General features: G+C 30.7%; 1 protein-coding gene across 2 annotated transcripts in view; it reads right to left on the bottom strand.

Moving 5' to 3' along the window:
- LOC145279882 (phosphatidylinositol 3-kinase regulatory subunit alpha-like) overlaps positions 1-17870 on the bottom strand; it is a 140331-nt gene that overhangs the window by 55430 nt on the left and 67031 nt on the right. For both annotated transcript variants that reach the window (XM_080131341.1, XM_080131342.1), the window contains exons 9-11: positions 12045-12099; positions 6472-6588; positions 5604-5702 (exon numbers count right to left, since the gene is read on the bottom strand). In XM_080131341.1, coding sequence (XP_079987467.1) covers positions 5604-5702; positions 6472-6588; positions 12045-12099 — 271 coding nt within the window. The remainder of the gene's footprint in view (positions 1-5603; positions 5703-6471; positions 6589-12044; positions 12100-17870) is intronic.

The following is a 17870-nucleotide window of genomic DNA, read 5'->3' as shown; positions in this document are numbered from 1 at the left end:
CTACTCAACATAAAATAATACTTTTAATTGATAAAGATAATAAAAAGATTGATTTACTTATTACTGAGTGTCCGAAGAATTTTTTTTTTAAATGTTCGATACTCGTCATATTAAAGTCTTATTTTTAACACAACAAAAAAAGAAATGGTCAAAAATATTTCGGACACTTGACAGTATTAAGATTAACACCTCTTCTGATTGGTTTCCAAATTTCATGGCGAAATTCTTCATACAATCACGGTACGGACCTTTAGAAAACAGGGGGGGTCATTACAAAACCTTACCGAAAACGCCATTTTATGACGTTCACATTTTTATCACTTTATTTGCTTAAAACTCTTAAAATATATAATGTACATTCATATTTATTAATTCATTTGAAAGTATATTCATTTCCGAACAAAACAGTAGTAATTTGAAGACTTGAAGTGCTTTGGTTTAAAAAATATGGCTATTTTAGTAGAACTACCTTGAAATCTGATTATCCAAAGCGTTTTTTCGTCCGTGTGTATTACTACATGCACGCAAGTGTTACTACCGAGCAGCAGACAAGAAATTGGATAAATTTTGGAAGAGGAAAAAAAAAAAGCCACATTTTTTTTACGTTCAAGTCAGTCAGGAAGAGAACAAAACATAAATTTGACTGTTTGCTACAGACACCAGACACAGTAATTGAGTTTTGTCAACAGTGCAAACTACTGTTAAAAACAATACAATGTGCAACATGCAGCTACAATGCAGTCCAGCAAAAAGAGGTAGCATTACTGACAGCTATGGCTGGAGATATGCGAATGTGAAGTGTCGATGGTGGACAGCAATCCAAACTGGGACCTTTTTTGCTAAATCTCAGGGGGAACCTAATCCACCCACTTTTGTTTTAACTTTATCAAAAAATACTTAAAAAGAAAAAAAATATGTGAAAAAAAAAAAAAAAAATTAATGCCTTCCGTTAACCCCCACCCCATCTGACCACCTCTCCAAAATATGTGATTTTACCTTTGTAGGCAATTACGTGTGAACACCTTAAAAAAACTTTAATGATAAACTTTAAAAATAAACAAGTATTGTTTTAGAATTTAATGTGAAATGATTCCCAATTTTGAGCCATTCTAGCATTTTAGGGCAGTTAACTGATAGTTTTCTATTGGAGATAAATCCTGTGCGCCTTTTTTTCTTTTTCTAAAGACGATTATGTGTGGTTTTAAGAAGGTCTTTGTGCAATTATGAGAGGGTGGGGAAGTTGCCACTCTGGAAAATTATGTGTGAAATCCCTGAAGACTTGATAGAAACAAAACAAAAACAATTTTAGAATTTAGAGTTGGAGTTAGTTTCACATAACTTTAATGTAAAATTCACCATTTCGAGACCATTCTAACGTTTTAGGACAGTTGATTAATTTATTTTTTTATGGGTGATAAATGGTGCACTTTTCTTTAAGAAAGGATTTTTTTTAGACACTTATATGTAGCTTACCAACGAACTTTGGTGAGGAGCTGCCACTTGAACTTAGCGTTATTGTTAGGGCTAAAGGTTTTAAGAGGAGGAAGCTTGCCACTCGTACATAGGGTTAGAGGTAGGATAAGGGAGTTTTTTTTTTTGTTTTTTTTTTAAGGCGTTTGACCCCCATATTTACGGTTAGTGGGTCATAATTATTGGCCTTTGAAAATGTTATACCTTAGATTTTGGACATCAAATTACTTTTAAATATGAAATTTATTTTTGTTTGTTGTAATTCTTAAGGTGTGTAAAACTTAAGAATTACGACAAATAGACAAAAATAAATTTCATTTAAAACAAGTGACGTCACTAACAGGAAACGTGACGTTTGGAAAACTTATTAAGTATTTTTGCCCATTTATTTAAATATCAAAAAACATTTTTTGCTAAAGCTAACAAATCATTCAAAAATTTTTGATAAATTTGGTTTTTATTTTCAATTACATTTCTTGTCCGAGAGATGCATTATTTCGTTAAACTTTCCAGTTTAAGACTTTTTTTTTTATTTCTCTACCAGGACTTTGAGCCAAGATCACAGTGTAGTATTTTGATGCTACACTTTGCCTTTTCTGTCCTCTGTCAGTGAAAGAGAAATCCTTCATGACTGCGATAATTTTTATGTGTGTTTCTATCCAGATTGACCCTTTTTGGGAAGCTGGATTTTCCTCACATTAAAAACTGACTTTGCGTCTAACTGTCCTCGTAGGGAGGCAAGTAAATAGGAACTTAACTAGAAACTGAGCACCTCCTACAAATATTTAAATATTGATTTTGTACTTTTTTTTATATAATTGGGTAGATTAGTGTCAATTCGATTATAATCCGCTGAAAAAAACTGTAAAAAAAGACAAAAAACAAAATATAGTAGGAGGGAGGAGGGGTTACTGCTCGCACACATGAAGCAAAAAAATCATATTTCACATTTACGGGTTTTGTTTTTTTCAAACAAAACTCTGTTTAATTCACTGTTAAAAACTAATGTAATGGATAAAAGTGCACACGTTACATATTTGTTTTTCAACTATATTTTTTAAATTTGTCCAAAAATAATGCCGAATTGCTTTTAAAAATTATATATTCTAATAACTAAATAACTCTAGTTAAGCTAATTATGTTCTAATAATATGAGCTCTAACTAAATATGTAAGAACTTTTTTATATTCATATTTTCATTTTTTTTAATTTTTAATTCGTTCTAGAATAAAAAAAAAAAAAAAAAAAATGTTTGCATACAGTAAAGTAATTAATAGTAGCTGCTGCTGCTTCTACATTTTTTCTACGTTTTTAGATACTTTTTTAAAAATAGAACGATTTTTTCCAGATATCATGATTTTAAATTGCTCAGTATCACAAGATAAAGCCGGTTAAATATTTATTTTTACTGGATAAATGTAATAAAAAGATTGATTTATTTAACAGTGGGTGTCCAAAGAAATGTTTTTCAAAATTTTCCAAACTAGTCATGTTGAAATCTTTTTTTAACACAACAAAAAAAAAATGAGCTGTGAAAAGAATTTCAGACAACCAAATCTATTAAAAGTAATATCTCTTCTAGTTAATTTCCAAATTTCGTGACAAAATTCTTAAGAGAAACGTTATACAACCATTTACAAATCCGGGGGGAGGGGGGGGCACTACAAAATCTTACCGAAAACGCTGTTTTATGATGTTAACATTTTTAGCACTTTATTTGCTTAAAACTCTTAAAATATATAATGTACATTATTATTTATTAGTTTATTTGAAAGTATATTCATTTTCGAACAAAATGGTGGTATTTTGAGGACTTAAGATGCTTTGGTTTTTAAAATATGATGATTTCAGCAGAACCCCCTTGAAATCCGTAATTATCCAAAGCGTTTTATCGTCTGCATGTATTGCTAATACACATTAAATGGGGGGAGTGAGATACATTAAATGTGGGGAGGGACATTCTGCTCACATTAAAGTCTTTTTTATGTAAACTCAACATTTATAATTTCCATGAATTGGTCATAAAGTGGACATGATTCTTTCTTGGTGATACTACATACAAGGCTCGGATAAATGGAGGAGTCATCAGAGATGGATGCTTGCAATGGTGTTTTTCTGTCTGTCTACTTTATATCAACAAAGATGCCAGAAATGATTGCCAGAAACATGCTCCTATTTGCAGATGACATTAAATAGCTCTTGGACTTGACAATCTCGAGCCTTCAATATTCCTGAAAATGGTCCATTAAATGGAACTAATACCTCAACTGCTGTCATATTGCAGTGGGTTCTTTGTTCTGACTCAGTTATTACTTTAAAAAATAACACAGTTCTGCTCAAAGAGGTGAATAAAACAAAAGATCTTGGCCTTTTTGTAGACGCGTGCTTCCATCCATATAAATTTTCTCATTTCAGATTCTTTTTGCAAACAGTCCTGAAATATTTCTCACACTTTATGTATCCCTCTTCAGACCACTGTTAAAATATGGTACCCAGCTCTTTGCTTCATATCTAATATGTGATATTCAGCATCTGTAGAAAGTTTAAAGACTGGCTATTCAAATGATACATGGTCTATGAGATCTGCCCTATGAAAGGAAACTCAAGAAACTATAGCAATGACAATTATGTGATCTCATAATATGACTATCACAATATACCTCAGGACATATTCATTCCTAAATAAAGAACATGTTACTAATTTTTAATGAATAAATTTAAAATGTCTTTAAAATAGTTTTAAAAAATACACTTACATTTTAATGCTGGCAAATTTTCACAGATTTTTTTCAATGGAAGAGAAATGTAATATGTGAACTGCCAAACAGTTTCAATAATATTAATAAATAATTTGTATTATTAGTTCATGATTTTATTGCCTTTTTATTTCCTTCCCAAACTACTTTTAATAATATATTTAGAAATTTTGCTTTACAACCAGTATACAGACATTGAAAATCAAAGAACTGGTGCCAAACTGTTTTCACACAGAGATATGAAAATTTTTAAATTCACAAATTTATTTATAAGAAATTCAACTCAACACAAAACCTTTGAAAATGTTTAAAGTTTTAAAATGAATAGAAAAAAGCAAAAATAAATGAATTACAAAAATTACAAAAACAGTTTTATATTTTACTTTTAATTTAATTATGAATAATATTATTTATAGTATTATCTATGACAAAAATATTTTATTGTTAAACATTTTTTCAGAGCCTTGTAAAAGACTGCATTCTTTTAAAGGTTACTTATCGAATTTATACAAAGTTTAAGATTTTGGGGGTTTTTTACGCTAGGCTCTTATGATCTACAGATTTTAGTTTTACTCAGTTTAAAAAGGTAAATATTTATCATTAGTACAAGCAATGAAAAATGAAGTTTAAAAAGGTAAATATTTATCATTAGTACAAGCAATGAAAAATGAAGTTTAAAATATTAAAAGAAACATTTTCAGAATTAGAATTTATTTTTATTCCAACACCATAAAAAGTTCTGATTTTGCTGGTTCCGAATGTCTCAGCACTAATTTCTGTAAATCTTTTCATTAAATTTTAATATATGGTAGAAATTAAGGCATATTATATGACTTGTATTAATCAGACTATTGTTCTCATCTTGAGTGTTATTTCTGCAAAGTCCGATCAATACAAGTAATCAGCTCTCATCTAAAAAAATTCAGGCATATTAATTTCTGAAAATATATATATACTTAAATTTTGAAAACACATATTTGCACATAAGTGTAGTCTATCCAAATCTAACATGCAAGAGTTCATTTTTTTTTTAAATGGATAGAAGTGTCAATTTATTTTATTTCGTCATTTCACCATCACTGCTTGCTTATATAGGGAGAACTGGTAACTTCGATATTTTAGATTATTGGTAGGAGTAGTCATTTTTTGTAAATAAAACAAATTTATCACTAACATTCTAAGGGAGATAATTCGTTTCTTATGAACAAAAAAAAAATGAGCTTTAGAAAAAAGTTTAAGTTCAGAAAAAATGAGCTTTACAAAAAAGGTTTACTCGTTTAAAAAAAAAAAAATCAATAAATAATCAAAAAAACAGTTTTATTAATTGTTACTGATTAATCAAACATCTTGAAAAACAACAAAAAAAAAAAAACTTACTTTGAGAAAAACTAGGTCGTCTTATTCTTTCATACTTAGCAGTATTGCAGTTTGATTGACACATCATAGAACAGCACCGATGGCAGCAAAAACCACATACTAAAAATAAAAAACAGTTCAAATTATTCATCTATCACATCTTGTATATTTTGCCATCTTTCTTAATAGACACAAGATATTCTTACAGAAATATTTAAAAAGTTCTTCTAAATTCATCATTTGCAACATATATTGCATCTAAAATGATGGCACAAAGCACCTCACGTAGAGATATACCAAAGAGCAAACATTGACCACTTAAGTGCATACTGTTTTCTCAGTACGAACAGGAATAGGTTGATCCCATGTAACACATGTCTATCTATAGCAAAAAAAGAAAAAATGCCTATGTTTTTTATTGTTGATTGCCAACGTTAGAAACAAGACTTCATTTTAAATTTTGTTATAAATAGTTGGATGAGAAGCTCTTGTTAAAAATACATTTTGATTTACATAAATTGTAGTATAGGTTAAAAAAAAAAAAGTTAACCTCTGTGCATTTTTTATATCAGTTTTGGATTCCTTATCTTCAGAAAACGTTTTGGTCCAAATTTTCATGGTGCTATACATGGAATTTTATAGAAGAAAAATGGATTTTGTAATGCCAATTTTCTTGTGAATCATATTTCATGTTAAAATCTTAAAGATGGTTTATTTTGTGTTTGGCTAAAATTTTCAAGATTTCAAATTGTTTCAATCATATTTAACAAATCCATGCGGTAACTTAGTGACTTAGTCTGAATGATTTGATATGGAATTACTTTAACTGAATAAGGAATTAGATGCATCAGAAAAAGTGTCATGTAACAAAATAACAAAAAATTCTTACCTCGACACTGGAAGCCCTGATGCATTAATCCAAATAAAAATTTATCACAATAATGGCAACGCTGCATAGAGGAAAAGTTGTAATCGGAAAATTGATGATCACAAGTTTGTGTTGGATCTGAAACAAGTAATCATAAATAATTGTTTATTAAAAAAACGCAATAGAATTGATTGCAGTTGAATACAATAATTATTGTGAGGAAAACCTACAAGATGGAAGAGGGAGCCTTAAGCAAAGTTAATTCTTAGTTATGCTCATCTTATCTAGCATTGCATTATTGATTGATTGTTCAAAATGGCAGTTATGAACATATACTCAGCTCCACATGCAAAGAGATAAATCCGCACTTATCATTATATCAATATATCAATATGTAATCTTTTTTAATAAATAATATTTTTAACACGCCCGGAATCTTTTAACATTTACCACTTATCAAGATTAAAAGCCTCCTGAGTATATGATTGGCTGAAATGGTTAGATTGATAATTGAAAATAAGGAATGAAATTAATTTAATAAAATTAATTTTATTTAATAAACATTTGTCATAAAATGTCTTTACATTTTATCCAAATATTGAGATTAGATTTAAAGATGATCATATTGTAGCAATGGTTAATCAGGAGTCTTTACTTTTACTTTACCAAATTATTCTCCAGCATTCAATTCACAATCTCATTAACCCATATACTTCAGTGACTTTTGACCTGGATAAGTGGTGATACATTTGGAAAAATACACAATAGAATTTTTTTTTAAGTAATTTATTACAGAATTAAAAATATTTAATAACTTTAATAATAAAGTTTTACAAGAAAGTATTTACTTAAAAATGAATGGCATGCTTAATCAACTTTTGAAAAAAAATGACTCATTTTATGATGTTTTACAAGTATATATCTCCACACATACAAATCTCATTCGCTTTTATTCGCCCTTCCCTTATTCTTAAACTAGCGAGAGTACCCAGCGTTGCCTGGGGGTAGGGGTGGGTGTTTAAGTCAAAACAATAATAAAAGGAAAAATAAAGAAGAAGCGCACGAAAAAAATGTTAAAACTTTTTTAAAAACCCATAAAAATAAAAAATAAAAAACAGATGTGATGGAAAAATAAAAAAAAAGGAAAAATAAAGAATAAGCAAACAAAAAAAAAATAGCATAAATAATCCTATTTAAATATTAAAACTCTAAGAATAAAAAAATGTCATTTATGTCGGCATGAACATGCAACCATAAGATAACGATGCTCTCACATTAACCATTGCTCCACGATGGCGTCAACAAAGTAACGTCGTTTTTTTTTTCTATCTAAACCAATTCAAGAAAGAACTTTTTTTGTGCATACATGTTTCGCTAAATTGTCATAAAGGAACAATTTTTTGCTACCCTCCTTAGTTGCAAACGTCTATTTCTATAGGAAATAATTGACTGCTTTTTTCTAATTCTCACATAATTCGACGGAGACATCACCTTTCAGACAGTACCGGTTTTGACCAGATCCAATGTCGCGGAGAAAAGTGGCAGACATACAAGCATTCACACATACATTCAAACAGACAGGCGAGATTTATATAATATATTTTATTTGCTACTGTCCTCAGAACAGTAAATATAATAAGTTGGTTTTCGGGCCAAGGCTGTAAGTGTAGTATCTGTTCTGATGCTGCATGTTCATGTTAACATAACGAATACATGTGTACAAAGAAAACACACACACATGCACACATACGTGTACAAACACCAACACAAGCGTGTCCGATTTTACGTGGCTTAATAGTGTTATGGCACACGTACAAACACAGAGGTACTCAAGCAAAAAAAACACACGCACATGTATGTGGGTAAACACAAGCACACACAAGTTTATGCGACCGATTAGTTTAATGGCACACACAGCAACATTTTTTTTTTTAATTCATTGTTGGGGTGTCTAATGCAATAAGTAATAAGCCAAAAGGTTTTTCTTTCATATGTAATCGGAAGAGGTCATAATGAAATGCAAGTGAACATTCTGTTTTGAGGTTGATACTGTTAATCTAGAATGTAGGAATGTTTAGAGTTCAGCCAATCGAAAGCCAGTTTATACAGAAAGGGAGACATCATTAATTCTGTAAACAAAAAGTGGTAAGAGTATGCGATGTGTATGAATTCAGTAGCCACTTAATGATGGCATAGACACAGGAAAGTAGGAAAAAGTATGAATTCATGAGGTAAAGAATGAGGTTGTAAGAGGACTGATGGAACAGGGTGTAAACTAGGAACTACTTCTTCTGTAGATAATGATGATGATAATGTCGTCGCTTCTAGGAATAAATGTAATATTTTAATATTACGAATTAATGTGTCTAAAATGTTGTTATATATTCTATATAAATAGCATTACAAGTGCATGCTGTATTTTCATGGACATCGGCAATATTACATACCTAATGTGCTTCAACAAGCCATATCTTTTTTATTTGTTGGTCAGTTTTTAAAATAATTACATTGATGGAAAGAATAGAATAAGTATTCCAATGATGTTAATTTATTTTTCTTTTATGCGATCAATGTTTTTATGCTCCAAGTTAAAAATGAAAAATTGGTAAAAAAAATGACGACAAAAAGGGAAACACTTTTTTCAATGTTTTCATTTTATACGTTACATTTGGAGACACATGCGTGGGGTTAAATTTGATTGGATATGGCTGAAATTTTACAGGCTATATAAACAAAGAAGTCCATCTCTACTGGTGTTTGATTTTTATTTTTACGATAATAGGGAGCAAAGTTACGACCAAGCAAAGTTGACGAAGAATATTTTAAAATTGATGAGATAAATCTGCATATATCATCCATTTTCATATAAATAATAGTTTCAGAATTATTATATATTCACCAGTTGATGGTATGTAAATATTTGATAATCATTAATTGCGCAGAATTTTATTTCAAATGTTATCTTTTATAGAAATCAAATTCGCTAACGGAAAAACGGTTGCTAAGCGCATCATGCTCTGAGCTGACTAAAGCATTCTCTTAAAAATAGAAAACCGTCTCTGCTTACGTCTTACTAGACTAGTCATTTTTTATTCTGAGTTCGTCAATTTAAAAAAATTATTTAAGTTTTTCAAATTTGATTTCCAAACAATACTATTTTGTTGTTTTTAACGCTTTTAGTACACGTGCACTAAAAGCGTTAAAAAACAACAAAATGTACTAAGTACATGCGTTTAACTACTTATTTGTACTTAAGGTAGAATTGTGTTTTTTAGTGGTCAAAAAAACAAAAAAGCATAACAAATAAAAGGTACTTGTGCACTTATGCTACCATGCTGAAATAATAACATTATTTAGAAACCCATTCTTAACATCGGGAAGGAAGGGTGTTTTTTTGTTAACTATTCTGTACTTTTACTTAACACTTAAATAAAAAAAAAGATATTGTGAAACTTGAATTTATTTTTAATTCATTGTCAAGACTATTTTTTCGAATCTGTAAAACAAACCGGTTCTTTTTTTAACTGAAGATATCTAAATAATAATAATACGAATAATTAGGCGGTTTGATAAAGAATTTCATTGTGATTCATTTTCTAAATTTTTAACTTGTTTCCACCTTAACATTTTTCTTTAAAATGACTACCTTTAAAAGTTTTCGAGTATACTGAAAACGAATATCGCATTTAAATTTTCCGCAAATAAGTAGCTTTCCGGATATTAAGCAATGTCATTTCTTATGTTGTGGCTGGTGGCCATCTTGGTATGCGTGTTTGTGCATAGTTTCTCGAGGTTGCGCTTACGCGTATCAAAATAGCCACCAGCGATAACATAACAAATGACATTGCTTAATATCCTTATTTATTTGCAGAAATTTAAATGCGATATTCGTTTTCAGCATACCTTAAAACCTATAGAAGTAATTTTAAATGTTAAGGTAGAAACAAGGGGAAAAAATTACCGTTTTATTTTTTTGTTTACATAATTGAATTTTCAGTAAAACAACAGAATAGAAATGACAAAAAATACTATCAACTGGTGAATATATAGTTGTTGCTTATCAGGATTCCTGGTATCCTGGTACTGTGAAAGTTACATCGAGGATTCATGTAAAGTACGATTTAGGGTTGCATCGCAGAAAATAGGGGTATATTTTGTGCCAGATAGAGAGGATTAACAAAATTAAAAATTGGACTGGTCCCAAAATGCATAAATTCTGGGTGACTATGGAAATTTCCATTTTTTACAGAAATCCAAAATCTATATGAAAATTTTTCTTTGATATATTTCTGAGATTAATTCATATCTACTCCATTTTTTTTCTTTGAAGGGAGTAGTAAATACGGGCCATGAATGCTCTTTAGGCATTCAATGACTACACCCAAGATTAAGCTCTCCTTTGGTGAGGAGGCAGGAAAATGCCTGTTCACAATAAAGCTATATTTAAATACTACTATAATGCTTAGCTTTGTTCATAAATAGACATCCACTGTATGATACCATGCGCCAGTTTTAAAAAAATTGAAATTTGTACATCTGAATTTATAATTCATGGCTTATGGTAAAGAGATATATTAGATTTGACTGCATAATCAGAAAGAGCACACAATTTTACATAAGACTGCCAAATTTCATGAGAATAGCTTGAAAAATAAATAAATGGTGATGAAATTACCGAATTTCTTGAAAAGTTGAGGTCCGTAATTTAGCCCACTTTTTCTACAGAAAAATGTCCACAGAAAAGCATAAATTTGGGCACTTAAAATTCTCATAACTTTTAAACTACTGATGGTATTTGCATAATTCAAACGGTTTTAAGTATCTTTTACATAGCTCTTTTCATGCAAGTTGATAAAATAACAATTATCTAAAAAGAAAAAATCAACTTGTATGCTAATATAAATAAGGTAATGGTTAATAGCGTAAACATAATAAATTTGTATGGGACATCTGTTCTTGTAAACCTACGGTATTTTGATCCAGCGGGGAAAAACTGCGCCTCTTTTATTATATATAAGGATAAACAATAATTTTTGCTTTGTGACATTTTTTCCTGAATATACACTTGTACTGTTTTTATCATGTACCATTACTCATACAATAAAAAAAAAAATTAAGTGTCCAAAATTAGCACTTTTTCCCTAATTTAGAAGGTTTTTTTTTTGGTTTTTTTTATAATAATAAATGTAATGCTTTAGTTTTTTCTTTTTGTTTTTAGATTAGGTCTTTTGTCCAGAAAACAAAGTGTAATACACACATCTTTTTTGTTTTTGATTAATGAAGAAATTTTTCTAGACTGAGTCAGTTTTAATTTTTAAACCGGAGTGTCTTTTTCAAGAACTACAAAAAATGCTTCCACATGATTAGCAATAAGCTAGCCTCTTCTAAAAGAAAAGGTAAAACCTGGGAGGGTGAACATCCTATGACTGAATAGGACTATACCACAGTCCAAAAGCAACAAAATGTCAGACAACAAACAGACAAAATGTTGACGACATATACTTGATACAAGGTAACTGACTTGCATATCAAATTGTGTATAATGCTTATATTATTGGATACAAGTAGAAAATATAGACAAAATCATAACTTACCATCAGTTTCTATTGTATTTTGTCCAGGTGGAGGCAGAGGATTTACATAATGGCGCTGTAAAAATTAATAGAAAAGTTGAAATTAAGATGTGTTTATAGAGTTAGTTGTAAGAGAAAAAGAATATTGCATGAATTTTGTCATAATTCAACTCTTTTCATTAATCACCATAAGGAGAATTTGTTTGTTTAACCAGCATATCGACCTTGTTTGGGTCATTTAATGTTGTATATAAAATTTTAATTTTTAGATGCTTTCAGAGTTGATTTTCGCTAAGTATATTCAAGTAACGTTTTGATATAGTTTGTTATTTGATGGTATTTATATTTTATGGTAAAGATTTGCTCTTTTTAAAAAGCTTGGGAGGTTCTTCATTTTTAGCATGTAGGAGTGAGTTATGTATATGTGCCCTATCTGGATTAGTGATAAGACTACTTCTTTATGTGATTTTCTGGGATCTAATAGGATTTTTTTTTAATAAATTTTTTTTTTAATTTGCAAGTTGTTTTGGCAATTGTTCCAGTTTTCTTGTCATTTCTTTGTAATAAAATTGTTTATTGAAGGTTTGTAGTCTGTATATGGGACCTCTATATCGATTATTTGGAGGTTTATGAATTTTTGGCCACCATGTTTGTAAGTGATTTTATCGTTTCTTCTATGTAAAAACCAAAGGGTTTAATTGAATTTTTTTTTTTGAATAGATGTGTGTAGTTGGGATTAAAAGTGCATTGATAGGCAGAATTTGGGGGTTTGATTTGAGTTTTACATAATATTGTAAGCCTAATTTTTCATGTCTCAATTTTAGTGGGGTTCATAGGCTTCAGCATATAAGCTTTCTACATATATAAGCTTTCTACATATATAAAGCTTCCATAGTCTAGTTTGCTTCTTATCAGGGTTCTATATAATTTTAGGAGTGATGAGCAGTCTGATCCTCAATCAATATTTGCTATAACACTTAATAGTTGTAGGGTTTTGAAACATTTTTGTTTTAAATATTTTAAGTGAGGGATAAAGGAGAGTTTTTTGTCAAAAACGCGTCCCAGAAATTTGTGTTGGTCAGCTATTTCAATTTTTGTTCCTTTTAGGTTGAAAGTAGGGTCATTGTGCATTTTCCTATGCTTACAGAAATGGACACATTTAGTTTTGGTTGTTGAAAATTTAAAGCGATTTTCTGTGGTTCATTGTGTTAGTTTGTTTATGCACATCTGTAGTTGATGTTATAAAGTATGAATATTTTTTGATCTATGGAAGATTACAAGTTTATCCACCTATAAGGAGCTATTTATCTCATTGTTTAGACAATTTACAATATTATTGACTTTTATATTAAAGAGTATAACTGATAAAATACATCCTTGTGGGACTTTTTGTATTTTTCTGTCTGATAAGGTTGGTCCGATTTTTACTTTAAAACTTCTATCAGAGAGAAAATCTTTTATCAGGATGGGTAGTCTGCCCTTTAATCCAAGATTGTAAAGGTCTTTTATTATACCCTGTCACCATGTTGTATCGTATGCCTTTTCTAAATCAAAAAAGATAGCTATTGCATGTTCTTTTTTAATGAAAGCTACTTTGATAAAGATTTCTAATCGGATTATGTTGTCCATTGTTTCTCTTCTGCTTCTAAAACCACTTTGTATGTTGGCAATTGAGCCGTTGATTTCCAGATACCAATTCAGTCATTTATTAATCATTTTTTCAAATGTTTTGCAGCGACAACTTGTTAATGCAATTGATCTGAAATTTTGTGCATCCGAACTGTCTTTAGGGATGGTTTAGGGATGGGGATCATGACAGCAGGTTTCCAGCTATTGGGTAGTTTTCCCTTGAACCATATTTTGTTGAGTGTGTTTAAAAGATGTGTTATTAATTTGGGAGGAAGTTGTTTCAGAAAATCTGAATGTATCTCATCTGTATCAGGAGCTGTATTATGTGCTTCGTTTATGGCTTTTAAGAGTTAATTTTAGTAAAAGGATAGTTTTTGTCTTCTTTGTTGTTGGAGTTGAAAGTTGATCTGTTTATCTTTTTTCTGTATCTTGTTTTGCCTTTTGGAAGGACTGACTGTAATTTTTACTGGAGGAATTGTCTTAAAAAATTTTGACAAGAAGATTTGCTATGTTTTTTGTTTCTGTTATTTTAATGTTGTTTTGTAGGAGATGATTTAAAGGAGAGGGTAAGTTTTTGCCTGAAATTTTCTTTACCACATTCCACACTTGTTTGAGGGTTTATTTTATTTATATAATCTTTTCATGATATCCTTTTTGCTTCTTTCATAAACTTACAAGCTATTGCTCTTTTTTACTTAGAAAGGTTTAAATAGTACTTTGTTGGTTGAGAGTTGAATTTTCATAAAGCAGCTTTACGTAAGCAAATTGCTTTTTAGCATTCATCGTTAAACCAGGATCTTTGTTGTTTGTTAGTTCTGCTACTTTTAGGTATATACTCATGTGCAATGGCTAGTAATGTTTTAGAAAAATATTCTATAGATTTATTTGGGTTTTCCTCCTTTGAGAGTTTTGTTGGCATTTTCTTTCTTTTTTTTTTTTCACTCTCAATTTGCTTTTTTTATTTTCTCTTCGGAGAGATGGATTTCTTGTTTCTTTCAGATTTTTGGCAATTAGTACATTTTGGCTCTTTTTGGCAATCTGTATGGGTCTTGTTATCTCTACACCTCATGCATACTAGAGAGCGTTTGCACTGGTCTTGATGGTGTCCATACTTTTGGCGGTTGTAGAATCTGAGGGAGTTGGTATGTATGGTTCGATGTTTATTTTTTCATACCCTATTTTGATGTTAATTGGGATTTAATGGGTGTTAAAAGTTAGGATGTAGGAGTTTGTATCACTACATAGATAGTTTCACCATATCTTTTAATTTGGATTCTTTTTACATCGATAACATTTTGGTTTCTCAAGTTAGTTTTGATTTCTTCCAAGAATCACAGGGATAATTCTGAACTCCTGATCACTTCACTGGTATTGAGCATTTTGTGGGGGTAGATTTTTACTTTTTGGTTGTTAAAAAGTGTCCATTTGAAGATTTCTATTATATGTTTTTGGCATTCTACTTCCACTAGTAGTGTGCCATTATTTAGTTTCTTGACCATTTTAGGTTTGATGCTTGAAAATATTTTCTCTATTTTGAAGGGAGACATTTTAGATATCAGTTCTCCTTCGGTTGCTTCTAGAATTATAACATAAGGAAGATTTTGATTTAGATTTCCTTTTTGGGATTCTGTTTCTGAATCTGAACTAAATTTATCTGAAACTTCAGTGGTTTTTTTTTTTAGGCTTTTTATTTGACATTAACATATTTTGGATTTTTCATTTCTCCTGCTACCTATCCGCCTCAGCGTCTTGCGTGGGAAGTGTTTGGGGGGGGGGAATTTGCCCCAATGCAACAAGGATACAGGAGAAGTATACTCATCCTGTTGATGGAGTCAAGCACCAGTGTTTCCTCCATCTTTCTAAGGGCCTCATTTCTCGAAAAGATGTTAGTTCTCCTGCCATGTTTTATCCATTCTTCAGCTTGATTGACTCGTCAGCCACCGCTTACCAAATCAGTTTATTGTCTAATGTGGAGAGCGTGAGCGTATTTTCTTGTTGTGTTAATCTGATTTAGTGCTAGTCATGACTAACCGATTGATTGAATCGAGTCTATCCAATCATCCATCTTAACCCAAGTAAGGGCCAATGTGGTGCATCTTATGGACCTTCAACATGATCTGTTCAATCACCAGGATTCCATCCTAATGTATTACGAGTTGCCACCCATGGTCAACAGGTGGCCCCATTAAAGGACTTTTACTCTCTGCAGGGAAGCAGTCAGTGTATTCTAATGCACCAGCAACAGGGACACCTAAGGAGAGAGCCAGGTGGATAAGTCTTGTATGAGTGTGATGTCATGATTAAGAAATATTAGCTTTTTCTCAGAAAACAGGGTCTGATACAGACCTATATATTGAGGGCTTGTATGGATGCTTTTTGTTGACTTGCTTGGGGAATTTGAGGATGCATTAATGATGGCTATTTGTAAAAGTAATAAACTATGGAACCATAAACTTATGTTGTTGTTCATAATATTTAATTGCAGTTCAGTCATGAAGAACCCAATTAAAGATGGTGGCAAGAGCATATGGAAGGAAAACAGAGCCTATGCAACAATTATTAGTTCTAATAGTTGAACTGCCAAATGTTTGTGATGTTTGCAACATAACTCAACAGTGGCTTACTAAGAACGATTAAAATGGTGTACATGTCTTCTTAGCTTATTGGTCGAAATGTAAAGAACTTTCCATAATTTTAATATTTTATTTTTTCTATTCAAGAATAATCTGGAAACAGTATAACTATGAAATCTAAGGTTCATTTCTAAAACCTTTATACCTGTTAATTTTATTTTTTTATTTCGGACTACTAGTCTCATCTTTATTAGTTGTTGTTTGTTTGTTTTTATTGGTTTCACAACGTTTCGGCCAACTTCCTCTGGCCTTCGTCAGGTGGTAACCGCGACGGATAGGAACTTCGAATCTCCTAACTGCATTCTCAGCCATCACTGTCATCCGTAGTTGTCGTCGTCTCACCACATTTTTGACCAATTACCTCTGGCACGCTTTGGGTGGGATTGAAACCGCTATCTTAAGACAATGTTCATCTGGAACCGTAGAGATTCAACGTCTCTATCAACTGCGCCACGGGCCCCGAAGGGCGATCAAGGTTGGATTCTTTGATCTTATAAATCCACATTTATTTATTATCTGATCTTCCATAGTCGGGTCCGTACCGATTGGTATATATATATATTATTCCTTAATTGGAATTTTTTTTATTTTGAGATGAGCATTTTTATGTTAATTTTATTGTCTGAAGATAGCGGTTTCAATCCCACCCAAAGCGTGCCAGAGGTAATTGGTCAAAAATGTGGTGAGACGACGACAACTACGGATGACAGTGATGGCTGAGAATGCAGTTAGGAGATTCGAAGTTCCTATCCGTCGCGGTTACCACCTGACGAAGGCCAGAGGAAGTTGGCCGAAACGTTGTGAAACCAATAAAAACAAACAAACAACAACTAATAAAGATGAGATTAGTAGTCCGAAATAAAAAATAAAATTAACATAAAAATGCTCATCTCAAAATAAAAAAATTTCAATTAAGGAATAATATATATATATATATACCTTTATACCTATTTATATAAATAGCTCAGACTTACTTTCGTAATTGAACATTCTAATCAATTTTTTATAAAATTAAAAACACACAAAAAAAACTCTGTATATTATAAATGTACACATATGACCAAAATTGAATATGACCAACCGATCATAACACAATTCAGAGATAATTCAGCCCATGTTAAATTAGCATAAAAAAAAAAAAGTAAAAAGATTGTAATCGTCTTCAAATCATAATTTATCAACATTTTAATTCATTATTTCATAATCAGATTGCAATCCTATTTAATCACTATTTTCTTTTCACTACCTTTAAAACCCATTGTATCCCAATTCTAATATTGAAATTAAAATCACAGTACGATATTTTACAAACAAATTTATCTACTATTATATAAAAGGAACTTTGTCTGTATTTCCTATGGACTACTAAACGGCTTGCCCAATTTTTTAAAAATTTCACAAATGTACTTTATATGTCTGGTAGTGTTCTTAGATAGGTTTTGTATGAGAATGTTTTCAATAAGTATAGATAATTGAAAAAAATCCACCGAAAGAGGGAACAGGCAATTTTGACTAAAGTTAATGTCTTATACAACTTAACATCATAAGTACATTTGAGAAGTTTTATTACTGCACAAACAGAAAG

Source organism: Euprymna scolopes, chromosome 7 (assembly GCF_053919585.1).
Source record: "Euprymna scolopes isolate OS-2025 chromosome 7, ASM5391958v1, whole genome shotgun sequence".
In the NCBI taxonomy this organism is placed as follows: domain Eukaryota; kingdom Metazoa; phylum Mollusca; class Cephalopoda; order Sepiida; family Sepiolidae; genus Euprymna; species Euprymna scolopes.
The sequence above is the reverse complement of the archived record's forward strand: the minus strand, read 5'-3'. Positions and strand labels throughout refer to the sequence as shown.